Raw genomic sequence first — 18,708 nt, forward strand, 5'->3', positions numbered from 1 at the left:
TCACCTTCACAGATTTTGAAACCCTTGGCAAGACATTTTAGTCAACGATACAAGTCTATAGTTGAAAGGAGGGCTTTGTCATCAGCTCAGGACAGGAAAAACCTAAGTATAAGGAAGGTGGCTAATATGATCACTGATGTCATTAACTATGTTGTCTAATCATTCCAGTTTCTACCACCCTTTAGTCTCAAAAGTAAAAAAAAAAAGTCTACTTGCAAGAAAAAAAGAAGTCACCTTGCCTAGAAAGAAGTTTGAATGTTGTACTTTACTGTAAACTCTTAGAAGAGGAAATAAAATTGCCATTTAAATATGTTAATGAACTTTGGCATGACTTGCTATATGAATCAGCGAGTTTCAAAATTAAAATTACTTTTGAATCTTCAGGTCAAAAAGCAAAGGCCTCCTCTTCGATTTGATTACTTTGAACACCTATACCATTAACCTTTAAAAAAAATCCCTTATAAATTACACCTGGAATATGATGAAATGTGAAATGAAATACCGTGATGAACATTAATCGGTTCAACACAGGACAATGAAGTCTGTCCTCTCAGGTAATCTTCACAAAAACTGGAGAACTGTCAGTCCCACCCGTCGAAAGCTGCCACTGAAACCCTGACTGTCCTCAGATCCCGGCCTTGCCGCGTTCACGACGGCGGGTATTTCCGTGTCGGTGACACACGCCACTTCCGGCCGACGGTGAGAGTCAGTGACGTGGCAGGAGAGGCCGAGCACGGTCCTTCGGGCCGGGACACCCGGAGCTGTCAGGTGGCTTCAGGGCAGCTCCGCCGGGAGAGAAGAGCTCACCGACTGCGGCTGCCGCTGCGAGGCCGGAGCCGGAAGTGCCACGTGTCCCGATTGCGCCTGCGCGCCCAGCGGCTGACAGGCAGTTCCGGTCGGGGCCTCCCTCAGTCTCTCTCCGCTTGGCTGCTGCTTTACAACCCGGCGTTCGCGGCCCCACCGGCCCGACACCCAAGCCTCGGCACCCAGGCCAAGCTCTGACAGTCGGCGGACTGGGGAGAATGCGGCGCCATGCGTAGGGCTCCCTGCGCCGCCCTCTCTCTATTCGGTTTTCAGTCCTAAGTCGTTAGCCCCATCTCTGGCTTCCAGCCGTCGTTTTTCAACTCTCGGCTTGGGGCTGTCGCAGACCCCGACCAGACCCCTATAAACGTCGTCGTCATGTCCCAGCCCGGGATACCCGCCTCTGGCGGCGCCTCCACCGGCCTCCAGGCCCAGAATGGGGCCGCCTCGGCGTCGGGGTCTCCCTACACCAACGGTAAGTACCTCTGGGTGTTAAGAGTTGGGGAAGGCGAAGTTTGGGCCCCGGCCCGAGTTGACCTTTGGTTGTTGCCTCCGTCTGAGGGGACAGCAGGCGAGAGTGACTTCCCTGCCAGGGTCAGGAGCGCCTGGAGCTGGGAGGCTGAGCCACAGGGACCGCGACTTGCTTAGTGTTTCATATTTATTTCTTTATTCTTTCGTTCAGCACACAGTTGCTGAGCATTTGCTGTATAAAACGCCCTGGGTATACATGGGTGAAAAACACAGACTCCGTCTTTAACTCACAACTCGCATGCAAGGCTTTTGGCATCTGTTTATGTGCCCTTTCTCTCCGCGCCACCTCACCTTCGTCTTCTGGAGAGCACGGTTTGGGGTCTGATTCATTTCGGTCCGGTCGGGCCTGCATTAAGTACTCAGTGTGAACCTGCGGAGATGAATGGAGGATTATGCTTTGCCTCTTTAGGGCCTGCTCCTCTCTCCCTCAACCTTCCCCGAATTGTACCTAGGCCACCTGTTCAGTTTTTCAGCTTTAGAAGGGGAGGATCTCCTGTTTGATTTCCAGAGGTCGTTACATCACTTGGAAAGTGATTGGACACAAAGTCTCTGGACCTCTGGCCAGAGTGTACATGTGGCACTATAATTTGTCATTCGGTGTGAGGATGTCTTCTAATTTTATACTCTTTCTAGGATTCTTTAAATTGTCCTATGTTGTGATTTGCTAAGTTCTTTATAATAATAAAGAACTTATAATAAAGACAGATGTTCTCCCAACATCTGTTGGGAGATGGGTTACCAGTTTACTTATAAATCTTTAGTTCTTGGAAACAAAACTAGTAGAATAATATTAAAATGCTTCAGTTTCCCATTGAAATCTAAGATTTCTGTGGAGTTTGAGAAAATAACCACTGACTAAAATAGCTAATTTACATTGTTTTTAGAGACTACTGTTTTCTTTACAAAGAAGGCTCCAAAAGACTTTTAAAAATGTTTATGAGTAGGCAAGTATGTAGGCAGTAGCAAGAATAAGTGAGAGTAAGCACTGAAATGGTATTAAGTTGAATCAATTGTTTTTTTCCCAAACTTATGGTAACAGATTATGTAAACTATTTTTTATTCTAGGTTAGTTAGTTGCATTTTCACTGAGGATGAAATGACTTTAAGACATTAAGGCCAAAACTCTTAAGCAAGATGCCATATGACTGTGTTTTTTCTTCTTTAAGTTGCACTTTTACAGGAGCTTTAAATGGTAAACCCTGCAAATATGCTTGCAAACTTATATGTAAGTATAGTTTTGAATATTTTGAAATGGTAAAGCAGTTTAGCCATTGTGTATACTGGATTGGAGATGTTGTCACTACGTTGATTTGATCCAGTTCTGTCCTTAGGATTATAAAAGAGAATAAAAAAGGAGTCCGTGTACACAGCTTGCGCAGAGCCAATTTGGGAGTCAGATAGGGAAGGAAGTCATAGGATTGCAAATGTGTACCCCCAATTTCTAGAAAATAAGTTTCAGGTGTACAGCATTATAATTTGACATACACCACAAAGTGATCACCACCACAGGTCCAGTTACCATCCATCACTATACAGTTGACCCCTTCACCCATTTCCCCAACGCCCTTCCCTTCTGGTAACCACTAATCTGATCTCTGTATTGGTGAGTTTTTGTTTTATTTTGTCTGTTCACTTACTTTGTTTTTTTAGCTTCTAAATATGAGTGAAATTACATGGTATTTATCTTTCTTTGTCTGCTTATTTCACTTAGCATAGTACCTTCAAGTTCCATCCATGTTCTTGCAAATGGCAGGATTTCATTCTATTTATAGCTGAATTATATTAATATTCCATTGTGTGTGTGTCTATAACATCTTTATCCATTCATCCATTGATGGACAATTAGGTTATTTCCATATCTTGGCTGCTGTAAATAATGCTGTAGTGAGCACAGGGGTACATACATCTTTCTGAATTAGTGCTTTTGTATTCTTTGATAAATGCATACAAGTAGAATAGTGGGTCATATGGTATACACCCTTGTTAAGATATAACTTTGACATTCTTTTTATAAACCCGATTTCTAAAGTTTTTTTGTAAAAGTATTCTCAGTAAAATGGCTAATATCCTGCATTGGGTTCCGTTATTGTTCACATTGATCACTCCACTAATAATAAAGAGAGTAGGGATGTGGTGGAGAATTGGAGGGAAGGGTATTTCTCTAAAAGGTGAAAAAAAAGTTCAGTGCTGGATCTAATTTTTTTTGGTTAACTCTTTCTAGGCACTTATTGCTGCTTAAACACTATTGAATTCTCAGGCTTTAGGTTTAATGTAGCATGCCTAAAGTATGCATTAGAGTTTAGTTGGTTGGAGCTTCCTTTTTTTTTTAAGATTATAATTTAAAAATTGATTGAGTCAACTCTTGTTTTTCTGTAACTTACTTTCGTATTGTATAGTGTTATTACAGAATACCTCATACATCTGGACATTTCTTTCTGTGGTTGATTGTTACATTGTACTACAATCAAAGGTTGTCTAGAATGGTTTTTCTAAGTCTCTGTGTAGATTTGGGTACATTCATTTCCTTTGCAGAAGTTGACACTGAAACTGCAAGACTACTTAAACTGGCAGATTTTCATCTGATTATCATATAATAAAGACTAAAAGCAAATCATGACTCCCACTTGTAATTAGCTCCTTTGTTGACTATTTGAGTCAATTTGTCAAGGCAGTTAGAAACTGTAGTTTTATTAACACTTTTTGTAATATTTATGTAATACTCAGCTTTTCCCCTTATAGGTTAAGAGTGAGAAGGATATTCTACATTCTCTCTTCCACCCAGATTCATTCCCCTGTTACATTATAATTTTATAAAATAGTATGTTTTCCCTCTAGACTATAAGTCCTATGAGGGCAAGAATATCTGTCTTTGCTCATCATCTTCTTTCCAGCAGACTTGCATGGTGTCTAGCACATTTAAGAAATTACCAGTTTTGTTGAATGATTTTAGAATTGGGTATTTGCAGTTTAGTTCACTAAACATGTATTGACTTGTTCATTATAAGACTTGAGCTCATTTTCAACTGTTTTCTTTCTGGTGAAATTTTCTGTGGATTTTTGTACAGTTATTGTTGTTCAGTCACCAAGTTGTGTCTGATACTATCAGCTGAAACATAGTAGAATGTGATGTATGGGTTAGTCATCAGTTTAAATGCTAGACTTGTGCTCATATCTCTATTTTAGGCATGGCAGAAATGTAAATCTCTTTTAGTTTCTATGAGGTAAACCATAATTATGATTGTGTATTTTTAATACAGGCAGTCTTTAAAAAAAAATTGGTTATTTATTTTTAGCCACGCTGGGTCTTGGTTGATTTGTGTGGGCTTTTCCTCTGCGGCTACTCCCTTGCGTGCGTAGATTCCTCATTGCAGCGGCCTCTCTTTGGAGCACAGGCTCTAGGGTGCGAGGGCTCAGTAGTGGTGGTGCAGGGGCCTAGTTGCTCCAGGGCATGTGGGGTCTTGCCAGATCAGAGATTGAACCCGTGTCCCTTGCATTGGCAGACAGATTCTCATCCACTGTGCAACCAGGGAAGGAAGTCCCATTTGAAGTCTTTAGTGCTGAGACTAAGATTGGCATGTGATGTCTAACATTGGTTGTTGTGGCTGAGTTCCTTTTAGTGTTTTCTTCGGGCACAGTAACTTTGGAGTCCTACAGGACTGCACGTGTGCAGGCTTAGTCACTCAGTCACGTCCAACCCTTTGTGACCCCATGGACTGTAGCCCGCCAGGCTCCTCTTGTCATGGGATTCTCCAAGCAAGAATACTGGAGTGGGTAGCCATTTCCTTCTCCAGGGGATCTTCCTGACCCAGGGATTCAACCCACGTCTCTTGCGCTGCAGGCAAATTCTTTACTGTCTGAGCTACCAGGGAAGCCCGTAAGACTTTGCATACCTCTAGTAGAATTTACTACATTGAGCGTCTGTTTGGACTTTGCTGATAGACTGGGAATTCCTAAAAGAAATAGTAACAATCAGAATTAGCATTTATCATGTACTTACTCTATTCCTAGTCATTGTGCTAGACTGCATTATATGCATCATTTCATTTAATCCTCATAACAACCCTGTGATATGAGGACTGTTAGGTTTACTGACCAGGAAACAAAGATGAGTGGTCAAGCAGCTCATTCAAGGTTACACAGCTAATGTGTTGTGGAACCTAGATTTAAACTTGGCAGTCTTATTTGTTCAGCTTGCCTGGTGGTTATGCCTGGATCAAGGAACAGAAGCTTTTCTTTGGTTTCTTTATGTAGGTAGATATATATACTTAGCGTAAATGCTGATATTTTTTGAAATTGCCACCCAGCATAGTTTCCTTTGGATTATAATTAATACATGACCAGACCCTCACTTTTGTTAGTACTGAGTGCATTTCTTTGCTATTTCAGCATCACATCTCATAAATGTCTTGTACTTCTTGAAATTGCCGATGCCCCCACTTTGATTCTTAGCATTTGCTCTTGCCCCTTTCATTGCTTTCTTTAAAGCCGTTCTATTTAGTCACTGATCCACAAGTTGTCCTCATGCAGTAGCATCCATTTGTTGCACATATAGTGTCAATTGGTCAGCCGTAAGTGATCCGAGTGTATTTTGATGTCAGGGAGAGGTGCTAAATCGTTTTTTTTTTCTCTCTATAATTGACTTGTTCTCCAGATCCGTTGTATTTAAAAGCACACAGGCAGAAGGAACTTTTCAAAATTTAAGTAAAACATTGCCATCTAAAGCACAGTGTTTTGAATATTTGGCTACTTTTCTGTAACTTTTATTTACTTTCATGTAGGACACCATAACTAATGGAACCATATTCAAGAGAGCCTTGAATTAATTTGAACTGGTTTAGTCATTTGAATTCATGAATGGTAGGTAGAAAGTGTAAGCTGTCCCTGGCAAGTAGTAGCTCATTGTATTTTACTGGGGCTTCCTGGTGGTTCACTGATAAAGAACCTACCTGCAATGAAGGAGATGCAGGTTCAATTTTTGGGTTGGAAGATCCTCTGGAGGAGGAAATGGCAACCCACTCCAGTATTCTTGCCTGGAAAATCCCATGGACAGAGGATACTGGCAGGCTTCAGTCCATAAAGTCACTAAGAGTCAGACACGACTGCGCAACTGAGCACATGCATATATTTACTGAATGGATTGGTGAATGAGTTGTTTAAGAATACAAGACCTTAAGTCGTTGGGGAAACCATTCTGGGAGTATCATTTTTATGTATCAGTGGATTCTAAAGTTCATAAAGTTTATTCTGAAGTATGTGAGAATCACCAGTACATGTACAGTGGTAAAATTTAGATCATAAACTTTACTAGTTTAGGTTCTGGGATTCCATCAAGTATAAAATTGGAATTTATAAACGTAGAACCTAGGTTCTCTTTGTTTCTGAAACTTCTGGTTAGGTGATTGAGAAGCAGTCACCTGCATTTATTTTAATCTCTCATTTGTTTCTTTAATATAATTTCTAATTTGGCTTCCACTTTTATACATCCACCAAAACTGCCCTTAATAAGGCCACAAATAATTTCTTGGTTATTAAGTTACAAAAAATATTTTTCGTCCCTCTCTCTAATTGCTCTCTTTCTCCTAAAATATTGGTGATCTTTGGAGCTTTCTAACCTAGTTCCCTTCTTTTTCTTCCTTTCTAAACAAAACAAAACAATACAATATGAGCTTCCTTTGTGGCCCAGTGGTTAAGAAACCACCTGCCAGTGCAAGGAGCAGGGGCCCAATCCCTGGCCTGGGTAAGTCCGCACGCCTTGGAGCAGCTGAGCCTGTGTGCCCCAACTACTGTGCCCGTGCTCTCGAGCCTGCGAGTTGCATCAAGAGAAGCCACTGCAACAAGAAGCCCGAGCCCCGCAATGAGAGAAAACTTGTGTGTAGCAGTGAAGACCCAGAACAGTAAAAATAAATAAATAATAAATAGTATTTTAAAAATTAACAGTAAACATGTATTATTTCACATGATTTCTGTGGCTGGCTCTTTTCTTACTCTGTACATACACCCTGCATGATATTATTAATTCTTGTGATATCAAACACTGTATGCCAGTGATTTCCAAAGTTATATCATAAGCTGAAACCTATCTCTTTTGCTGAAAATAGATGTCTTTCTAGTTCCACTTGAATTTCTTGGTGACACTTAAAGTATACTTAAAACAATTCTTCATTCTCTGTTCTGTTATCCCCTGCCTTCTGCAGTTCTTTTCTCCCCCTTCTGTCCTAATGTATGGCACTGTCATCTACCAAGTTGCACAGGTCAGAGTCCTGGCAGTCATTTTCGGTTCCTTCCCTTCTTCAATTCCACATCAGTTCCACAGACTTATTGTGTCTCCATATTCAATTCCATGAACCCTATCAGTTCAGTTTCCTTCATCAGTTTTTTAAAGTAATGTGTAGGTGCTAAATATTTCTTTGCCACCTCAATGTTAAATTACTTTTTATAAAATGTATATACAGATACAAAACTAGGTATAAACTCCATATGTTTTAGCTATTGTACCATTGTAAAACCAAAACAAATTAAGAACATTATAACAAAAGCAGTATAATTCAAACTTAAAACAATAAATAATGCAATGGATTGTTTGGCTGAAGCCAAAATTGATCAGTCTTCTGATTTTTAACATGTTAGAACATCATTTGGGTGACTATTACGGTTATTGTTTTTCTTTTTTTTTTTTTTAAGATGAAACTAGTTTCAGGTTGTTGGAAAAGAAATATTTTTCCTCTGCACTCTTAGTTTCTAGTGCTTGGGAGCCTGTGAGTTAAACTGGCAAAAGACAGGATAGCAAGAGAAAAGGCAGAATTTACTCATGTGTATGAGGGTTCATAAATATATGCCTTGAGAATTTGAGACTTATATACTATCTTAATAGGGGAAGAGGAGAGAGAGAAGAGCAGTTACGGAAAATGAATTTTAGGAAAAATAAATGAGTCCTTACTAGAATAAATGGGAGACTTGATCATTTTATGACAACGTATGTTTAGGTGTGGGGCAACTTAATTCTTTTGAGTTATTTTGGAAGGCTGTACTTTTTGGCAGATAAGTGCTTTTAGGCAGATTCTCCGAACTCATGCCCTCTACTCAAAATAATTTTTATGTCACAGTGGTATATTCTGGACCCCTTTAAAATCGCTGATCCATTATTTTGATAGATTATATAATTTATTAATGACTTCAAAATAATTAATTAAAACTGGTGAAAACTTCATTACATGTTTACGACTGCACTTCTAAGAAACTATTGCAAGTTGATACATATGTAAAAAGACAATTTTTACATTACAAGTCACTCGAAGTGGATCTACGATAATGACTACTACAAAGCAGGTTCTTTTTTTTTTTTTAATGTCTTTTTTGTTTTCTGTTTTTTATATATTATTTATTTATTTATTATTTTAGGCTGTGCTGGGTCTTTGTTGCTGCATGTGGGCTGGGCTTTTTTTGGGGGGGAGGGGCTTTTCTTTAATTGCAATGAGTGGATTGTGGTGGCTTATCTTGTTGTGGAGCGTGGGCTCTCGGGCAAGTGGGCTTCCATAGTTGTGGCTCCTGGGCTCTAGAGCGCAGGCTCAGTAGTTGTGGTGTGTGGGCTTAGTTGCTCCGAGGCGTGTGGTATCAAATGTGTGTCACCTGCATTGGAAGGTGGATTCTTTACCACTGAGTCACCAGGGAAGCCCAGAGCAGATTCTTTTGTGTTTGTCTTTCTACCTTATAGTCTCATGACTGCATAATCTTTCCATTTTCTTCATTGATATACTGTAAGACTTTTGCTTATTTTGTGCATTTTGATGATACTTGGCTTTCACTGACTGTACTTGGCTTAAAGACCTCTAGAATAATGGCCTGTGATGAAACAATAAATAAAAATATTAGAGTGAGCCATGAAATCCTGTGGCAGTACTAGGCTGTGAGATGTTGGTTTCTATCCAGATGACCCAAAATATGCTTATATTACTTTTTACAAATGTTTTCATTGATTCAAAGATCTCTGTATTCCCACTACTGCTGTTTAGTCAATTATTTCTTACCTGGATTACTACTGTAGACTCTAGTATCTTCCAATCTCTCCTGCAATCCCCAAGAGGTTTTTTGATGTCCTAACCCCTTGCCTCACTTGAGATACTTCACACAATCACTTGACTCTGCTGTGCCACACTGATTTTTCAGAATGCTGTTTTACTACCATAAGCTATTGCACGTTGTTCCTTTTTCTGCAAGCACCCTTGACAGTCCTTTTCCTGGGGCTACCTCCTATTGTCTCTCAAGATTTTACTCTCTCTTGTCCTCACCTGGTTGTCTTTCTGTTTGGACCATAGCTTCTTGAGGACAGGGATGGAGTGGAGCTTACCTTGTGTGCTCAGAAGATTCTTCATAAAATCTGTCTTTTCAATTAGGCAATGAATGGTATGTTCCTAACCATTTGGAATAAAATATAGTGTTGACAATAAAATTAATCAATAGGCTAGTATCTAAGAGGGAAATGGAAAAATTTATTTCAGTCAACCTGAGGATTATAACCTGGGAGATAGTCTTTTAGAAAGCTCTGAGGAATATTCCCCCTGTCAGAAGTCAAAGTACAGTCATATACCTTTTTGAGACAAAGGATTGAACTTCAGATGACGTATTGACAGTTTACACAATCCAGATCTGCATGTACAGAGCTGGTAGTGAATCGTCATGACCCTTTACAAGATTAATAAGGAAGCTTATCTCCTAAGCATGTATGATTAATGCACATACACATTACACACTTAGGAGAGGAGTCCCAAGCAGACAGAGAAAAAATTTATACTTAGAATTTTTTTGTCTTGCCATAAATAGGAATTTTATTTCATTAATTTCCCTTCTTTGATCATTCATCTTTTGATAGAAAGCATTAGGTAATCAAATATTTGGTCCCTCGATGCCACAGTGATGGCTTTCCTACCCTGTGTTTATCATTTTCCTTGATGTTGGGGTCTTAATAGCCTGGTTCTTTCTTTCCTTTTAGGCAGTTATACTAGTAAGATACCTGGCAAGGACTAATGGTTAATTTCAAGTTGTCTAGTAGGATATATGCCAGTTTTATCTTGCCACATAGATTGTGCATGTTCATTAATTCATAGAGAACTGTAGATGTGATCAGTAGTTTAAAAGTTTAAGCCAGAGCCTCCTAAACCAAACCATTTTTCTATTATTTCCCCTAAATTGGGAAGAGGATTATTCAGAGTAGAAATCTGATTCTTCATGTGTGTTAAGATGAGTTGGGCTTCCCTGGTAGCTCAGCTGGTAAAGAATCCACCTGCAATGCAGGAGACGCTGGTTCAGTTCCTGGGTCGGGAAGATCAGCTGAAGAAGGGATAGGCTACCCACTCCAGTATTCTTGGACTTCCCTCATGGCTCAGCTGGTAAAGAATCCGCTTGCAATGCGGGAGACCTGGGTTCGATTCCTGGGCTGGGAAGATCTCCTGGAGAAGGGAACAGCTACCCATTCCAGTATTCTGGCCTGGAGAGTTCCATGGACTGTATAGTCCATGGGGTCGCAAAGGGTCAGACCCAATTTTCAAGATGAGTTATATCAGAAGACTATTGAATATAATATACAACATTCAGTATGTATTACAGCACAATTTCCCCCTTGGGAAGCAATTAGAATCTCAAGGGTCATATTACAGTTCTGTAGCACCACTTTTTCTCATCATGTAGACTTCTGAATTGAGCAAGCTACTGGCTTTAATAACTATCATTCAAAGCCTACTCAGTAAATCCTGTTAAAGCCTATATGTCAGTAATGATATTTTATATTTCAAGTGCGAAATAGCAGATTCTGTAGCTAAATGGTCATACCATTGGAAAACATTGAACCCAGCATGCTGGAATTGAAGGCAGATTGGCAGGGCCTGGTTCCAAGGCTGCCTGTAGGTGACCTTGAGCCCACGGGAAACCAGTTGTGCATCTTCCTGATCAGCCCAGGGAGAGCCAAGGCCATAAACTTGTTCCATAAATCCACTGGGATCAGGAGCTACCCAATAATTAACATCTAGTAAAAAGGAGATGTTATATATTTTGTGGCCAGTTTCAGAGCAAGTGTCATAAATTGGCCAGGTAACAGGGTCCCATTTAGTAATACTGATGGTAGCTTGCATGGTACTCAAGTTTCTTCTAAACTAAAATTTGTAAGGGCCATCCGATTAGAGTTTTGGAAAGGAGAAATTCACAAAGGTAACCCAGGAGTACTGGACATTGGTAATTGGCCACAAACCCAACATACTGACTTTTGAAACTTGGCGTATGATTAAGCCCAAGAAATAAATATTTGATTTATAAGCAGAAGTGTGAGCAGTTGTCCAAGTAATTAGTGTACAAGTCTGGTCCAGCATTTTGGGTCAGCTGTCTACTTCAGATGTTTTCTTCTCATCCTGATCTGGTAGGGCTGGCCTCAGTTAGTCAGAGCTGGGTGTCAGAAACAGGAGCTGCAGTCTGTTTAGGAGACGTAGCCTGATACGGCCCCTCCCAGTGTGGCTATAAGGAGTCCTTTATCTGATGTCTTTTCCAATATACATAATATCCTAGTTGCAGGTTATGGGGATTTGATCTTCATCCAAAGATAATTTACTGTGATAAACTCCAGAAACAAACTTAGAATGTCCTCTTAATAATTCAATTAAGTTGTAATTAAATTCTGTAATAATATTACATAACAAAGAGTTATTTTGGAAGTGAGTCTTTAGGCAGTAAATATAGAAAAACCTTAAAGACAACACTAAGACGTGATATGCATTGAAATATGTTTTTCTCTAGTGCTCTCTTCAGCAGCACATACACTGAAATACATTTTTTTCTCTCTAAAATTACCCTAGTTTTCATCAAATATGGCCAGATTAAAGCTAATTTATTTGCAAAAAAAATCTGGTTTCAATAAACTTGGCCTGATTATTTACATAAGTATAACTGATCATATAGGCTCTTTTTCAGCTGTGGTGGAACTTTCATAAGGAATCTCAAATTGAACTCTTAAAGGTCTTTCAAGGCCAGGAAAACCAGATCAATGGTGTGCTGTAAGATTCAGTCTGTGATACCTAAGATTTGGGTGGGTTCTTCCCTTCTCAAGATCTTCAGAATATCTTGAGATTCCTGCACCTGCCAGGAGGTAATCTTCATTATCCATCTGATAAGGCTGCTGAGAACCTAAGAGTTTCCAGTTTCTGGGGGAATCAAGTAGAGAGAAAAGGTAAATGTTTCACTTGTACTTACAAAAGTGGAATTTACCAAATCGCCGTAAGTCATAATTATCTCGAGGGGAAGGGTTTCCTTGTATTTAGAAAACACAAGATTAAAAATCAGTAATAATTTTGTTAAAAAAATCCCCCAATTATATTCATCATGCACTTAGCCCTGTGACAAATCCTTGATCTTAATCTTCTGTTAACAGTTTCATGAAGTCATCAGGTTTCCCATTGTAATTATTTAATTTCTTACCAGTTCAACAGTATTATCTGAAAGTTGTCAGAAACCCGTACTTGTCAGAAAGTCCTTTCTGTGAGTGTTCTTGAAGATGAAGCTTCTTGTTTTGCAGCAGCAGCAGCAGAGTAAAACAATAACTGTCTATGGAGGACAGAAGACTTTATTTTTTTGACAGAAGACTTTAAAAGGCATGGTTAAAGATCTGATGACAGTGTAATTGGCAGATGAATTTGGTTATTACTGTGACATACAATATGTTAAGATAATAACTAGAGTTATGGCTGATAACATTTTATTTACTAGGACATACCAGGTTTTTAGATATTCCATATTATTTCTAGAATATCTATATTAATAGAATTTACCCATACAATATAAACTTAAACAATAAACAAATAAGCCTAATTAGTTTTATATCTTTCTTTGATAACAAGATAAAACAATTTTCTTGTGTTCTAGGGCCCTTTTGCTGTGACATGCTCTGCTCAGTCGCTTCAGTTGTGTCTGACTCTTTGCGACTCCATGGATTGTGGCCTGCCAGGCTCCTCTGTCCATGGGATTTTTCACGCAAAAATACTGGAGTGGGTTGCCATGTCCCTCTCCAGAGGATCTTCCCTACCCAGAGATCAGACCTGCATCTCCTGTGTCTCCTGCATTGCAGGCGGATTCTGTACTGCTGAGCCACCGGGGAAGCCCCAATTGCCCTCTTGGAAAACCTCAAAGTTAGCTGGAGGTCAAATGAACTTCATATAAATTTGATCTTTGGGAATTTTGTCAGAGATATCAAACAGTTTTTAAAAACAGTATCATAGGTCCCTGTGAAATAATGCTTATTCACTTAACCAAGTGACTTTAGATTTCCAAGGCAAATGTAGAAAGTTATAACAGATTACTTAAAAGATAAAGAAACTTTACAATCTGGTATTAAAAGCAGCTCAGTATGCTAAGAAACTTTGTCCTCTTAACAGAGAAAGAAATAAAACTAAGGCTTTGTATCCTGTTACATTAATATTAAAATTTCTCTACTCAAATTTATTCCACTCATAGTTCTGATTACACATAGAATTCCTTTCTTACTTGTCTTCTCTTTTTTTTGTTTGTTTTTAGCCTTGCCTAGCAGCATAAGGGATCTTAGTTCCCTGATCAGGAATTGAACCCATGCCCGCTGCAGTGGAATCTCACAGTCTCAACAACTGGGCCACCAGGGAAGTCCCCATAGAATTCTGTCCTAAAGATTTTTTTCTTCTAAATCTCTACAACTTTCTATATTCATATTAATTTGACCCATATTTTCTTTCCCATTTAGAAATAACCAGCAAAATTACTGTCTTTTTCCTTAACAAAATGTATCTCTACTCCTTATATATTCAGATTTTTTAGTAGTTTTAATTACATAGTTTAATTAGGATTCTTAACCTTTAAAAACTTCAGTTTATAGTGAAAACCAAGAAGTAAGCAATTATGAACTGTCTTCTTAGCATTCTGTAGATTGGCAAACTTACACTATTTATGGTTGCTAAAAAAGCACCATGCTCTTTTATAGAAAAAAAATTATTTTAGTGTGTTGCCAAACATTAATAGTCCTAAATAGCTTTAGTTTCACTATAAAAGGAAACCTATGTTCAGTAAATGATGTTCCAGTATCTTATTTGACTTGGGAATGACTTAACTTTTTTCCGTCATTTGACTTAATTTAGCAAAACTCTTTAAGTTTCAAGTTGTCAAAAAGATTTGGAGAAACTATTTTTAAGTAGACAGTCCTAAAACATAATTTATTCCTAAAGAGTTCACCTAAAAAGTCTTCATTTGCTTTTACTTAAAAGTTTGATCACATCAACTTTATAGACAAGTTGCAAGTACACTGCAGAGAACTTTGCCCCCAGAACTATCTGAGAGTAAATTGCTGACATGGTGTCCCATCACTCTTAAATGCTTTTTTAATTCCTACACATAAGAAAGTTGTCCTAAATAACTACAATACAACTAATGAAATTAGGAAATTAACACTAATATGTTACTATTATCTAATCCTCAGACCCTGTTCAGATTTTACCAGTTGTCCCAATAAAACCCAAAAAAATCCTGTACAAAGTCACATTTAGCATTTAAGTGTCATGCCTCTGTAGTGTTCTTCAATCTGAAGCAGTTTCTCAGTCTTTCTCTGACTTTCATGACCTAGACGCTTTTGAAAATTACAAGCCAGTTATTTTGTAGAATGTCTTTCAGTTTGGGTTTGTCATATATTAATATTTCATCATGATTAGATTTAGATTATGCACTTTAGCAGGACTGTTACAGAAAAGATATTGTATTCTCATCACATCACATTAGTGGCACATGATTTCATTTTTCCCCATTATTGGTGATGTTCACTTTGATCACTTGATTAGAAGGGTGTCTGCCAAGCTTCTTCACAGTCATGTTGCTCATTTCTCCTTTGTAATTGAAAAGTATTTTGGGTGATGTAGTTTGAGACTTTGTAAATATCTCATTCCTTGTTAGAATTTTAATTTATTCATTTATTTTATTGGTGTGGACTATTCCAGTGGGTTGTTGTTGTCCAACCTTCATGACCCCATGGACTGCAGCATGCCAGGCCTCTCTGTCCCTCACCATCTCCCAAGGTTTGCCCAAGTTCATGTCTGTTGCATCAGTGATGTTATCCAGCCATCTTATCCTCTCATGCCCTCTTCTTTTGCCCTCAATCTTTCCAGTATTAAGGACTTTTCCAAAGAGTCAACTATTCACAGCAGATGACTGAAATACTGGCGTTTCAGCTTCAGCATCAGTCCTTCCAGTGTGTATTCAGGGGTGATTTCCCTTAAGATTGACTGGTTTGATGTCCTTGCTGTCCAAGGGACTCTCAGGAGTCTTCTCCAGCACAATAGTGTGAAGGCATCAATTCTTCAGCACTCTGCCTTCTTTACGGTCCAGCTCTCACAACCATCATGACCACTGGGAAGACAGCCTTGACTATACGGACCTTTGTCGGCAGAGTGATGTCTCTGCTTTTCAACACACTGTCTAGGTTTGTCTTAGCTTTCTTGCCAAGAAGCCAACGTCTTCTGATTTCATGACTTCAGTGATTTCAGTGGGTTATAACCTAGTATTATCATTGTTTATACTGATGCTTGTATTATCTCAGATTTGGCCTGTGGATGCTCTTTCAGGCTGTCTTCATGTATCCTCTTGTCATGTGTCATCATTCTTGGGCACTTTCTTGCTCTCTGGCACAGTAAGGTGTTGCAGGCTCATCTTGTACTTTTCAAGCTCATGAATCAGCCATGATTCCTTTTAGTGGAGAGTAGTATTTAGAAACCAAGAACACAAGTACTGAGAGATCAGTGCCATTAGAATGTCTCTGCTCTCAGTCTCAGCAGACGGAGCTAGGGAGTCTTAACTATATACACATTGAAGTCCATGAGTTTCAATTGTCACCTCTGTTGTAGTCCCACTACCATTGGATTCATTCTCGTTTTCCCTTTTTCATATTTGTGACTTCCTTTTCTGAGAGTAAGAGACCTTACTTCCATTATCTCATATATATTTATTTGATCAGTTCCACTGTATGCAAAGAGCTGACTATTGGAAAGGACTCTGATGCTGGGAAAGACTGAGGGCAGGAGAAGGGGACAGCAGAGGATGATGGCTTCATTGACTCAGTAGACATGAGTTTGAGCAAACTGAGAGATAATGAAGGACAGGGAAGCCTGGCATGCTGCAATTCATGAAATTGCAGAGTCAGACATGACTAGCAACTGAACAACAAAAACAAGGGTGTGTAACCATTCTGTCATTGCTTGTGCTGCCCCCTTACTCTACTCCAGTTTCCACATATGTGTATGCTCACCTCACCTAATGTTTTAGGACTGAATTTTTCAGGAAAGGGATTTTTTTTTTTTCCTTTTTTTCTAGTTTATTTAGAAGTTTTGCTTACAAGAATATGCAACATTATGGTGCTGTATTGTGGAAAAATTTCTTTACCTTTAAGAGATTCCATCATGTGATCACCATAGTAATTGAAATTATCCTTTAATCAGTTCAGTTCAGTCACTCAGTCGTGTCCGACTCTTTGCGACCCCATGAACCGCAGCACACCAGGCTTCCCTGTCCATCACCAACTCCTGGAATCCACCCAAACCCATGTCCATTGTGTTGGTGATGCCATTCAACCATCTCATCCTCTGTTGTTCCCTTCTCCTCCTGCCCTCAATCTTTCCCAACATCAGGGTCTTTTCAAATGAGTCAGCTCTCCACATCAGGTGGCCAAAGTATTGGAGTTTCAGCTTCAACATCAGTCCTTTCAATGAACACCCAGGACTGATCTCCTTCAGGATGGACTGGTTGGATCTCCTTGCAGGCCAAGGGACTCTCAAGAGTCGTCTCTAACACCACAGTTCAAAAGCATCAATTCTTCTGCACTCAGCTTTCTTTATAGTCCAACTCTCACATCCATACATGACTACTGGAAAAACCATAGCTTTGACTAGATGGACCTTTGTTGACAAAGTAATGTCTCTGCTTTTTAATATGCTGTCTAGGTTGGTCATAACTTTCCTTCCAAGGAGCAAGCATCTATTAATTTCGTGGCTGCAATCACTGTCCGCAGTGATTTTGGAGCCCAAAAAATAAAGTCCGCCACTGTTTCCCCATCCATTTGCCATGAAGTGATGGGACCAGATGCCATGATCTTAGTTTTCTGAATGTTGAGCTTTAAGCCAACTTTTTCACTCTCTTCTTTCACTTTCATCAAGAGGCTCTTTAGTTGTTCTTCACTTTCTGCTATAAGGGTGGTGTCATCTGCATATCTGAGGTTATTGATATTTCTCACGGCAATCTTGATTCCAGCTTGTGCTTCATCCAGCCCAGCCTTTCTCATGATGTACTCTGCATATAAGATAAATAAGCAGGGTGACAATATACAGCCTTGACGTACTCCTTTCCCTATTTGGAACCAGTCTGTTGTTCCATGTCCAGCTCTAACTGTTGCTTCCTGACCTGCATACAGGTTTCTCAAGAGGCAGGTCATGTGGTCTGGTATTCCCATCTCTTTCAGAATTTTCCACAGTTTATTGAGATCCACACAGTCAAAGGCTTTGGCATAGTCAATAAAGCAGAAATACATGTTTTTTTGGAACTCTCTTGCTTTTTCGATGATCCAGCGGATGTTGGCAATTTGATCTCTGGTTCCTCTGCCTTTTCTAAAACCAGCTTGAACATCTGGAAGTTCATGGTTCACGTATTGCTGAAGCCTGGCTTGGAGAATTTTGAGCATTACTTTGCTAGTGTGTGAGATGAGTAAAATTGTGTGGTAGTTTGAGCATTGTTTGGCATTGCCTTTCTTTGGGATTGGAATGAAAACTGACCTTTTCCAGTCCTGTGGCCACTGCTGAGTTTTCCAAATTTGCTGACATATTGAGTGCAGCACTTTCACAGCATCATCTTTTAGAATTTGATATAGCTCAACTGGAATTCCATCGCCTCCTTTATTAGATTCTCACTTTTCCCCAAGTGGTACTTTATTATTCAAAGTACAAGAGTTTCTGTGCTATAATATTTATTCTTAAAGTCATTCAATAAACAACATTGAGCACACATTCAACAAACTCAACTATGTAATAGGCACATTTTAGGTGCTGAGACTACAGTAATGATCAAAAGAAATCCCTACCTTCTTGGAGCTTATGTTATAGTGAAGTAGATACTATAAATAAATAACATAGTGTCAGGTAAACACTGGAAAGAAAAATAAGACAGAGTCAGAGAGGAAGAGAATGAAAGAGTTTCTGTTTTAGATGCAGTGTTCAGACAATGCCTCTGTGAGGAGATTGTGTCTGAGAGAGACTTGAATGAAGAGATGGAGTGAGATTATATCTGGGGGAACAGTATTCTAGGTGGAGAAAATAGTGACAAACGCTACAGTAGAAGCATTTTTAA

General features: G+C 39.2%; 1 protein-coding gene across 1 annotated transcript in view; it reads left to right on the plus strand.

Moving 5' to 3' along the window:
• Window positions 1-695: 695 nt before the first annotated feature.
• SEC24A (SEC24 homolog A, COPII coat complex component) overlaps window positions 696-18,708 on the plus strand; it is a 68,570-nt gene continuing 50,557 nt past the window's right edge. The window contains exon 1 of the mRNA XM_061151326.1: window positions 696-1,276. Within this exon, the coding sequence (XP_061007309.1) occupies window positions 1,180-1,276 (97 nt within the window). The 5' untranslated portion in view covers window positions 696-1,179. The remainder of the gene's footprint in view (window positions 1,277-18,708) is intronic.

The sequence above is a fragment of the Dama dama genome, chromosome 9 (assembly GCF_033118175.1).
Source record: "Dama dama isolate Ldn47 chromosome 9, ASM3311817v1, whole genome shotgun sequence".
Classification (NCBI taxonomy): Eukaryota; Metazoa; Chordata; class Mammalia; order Artiodactyla; family Cervidae; genus Dama; species Dama dama.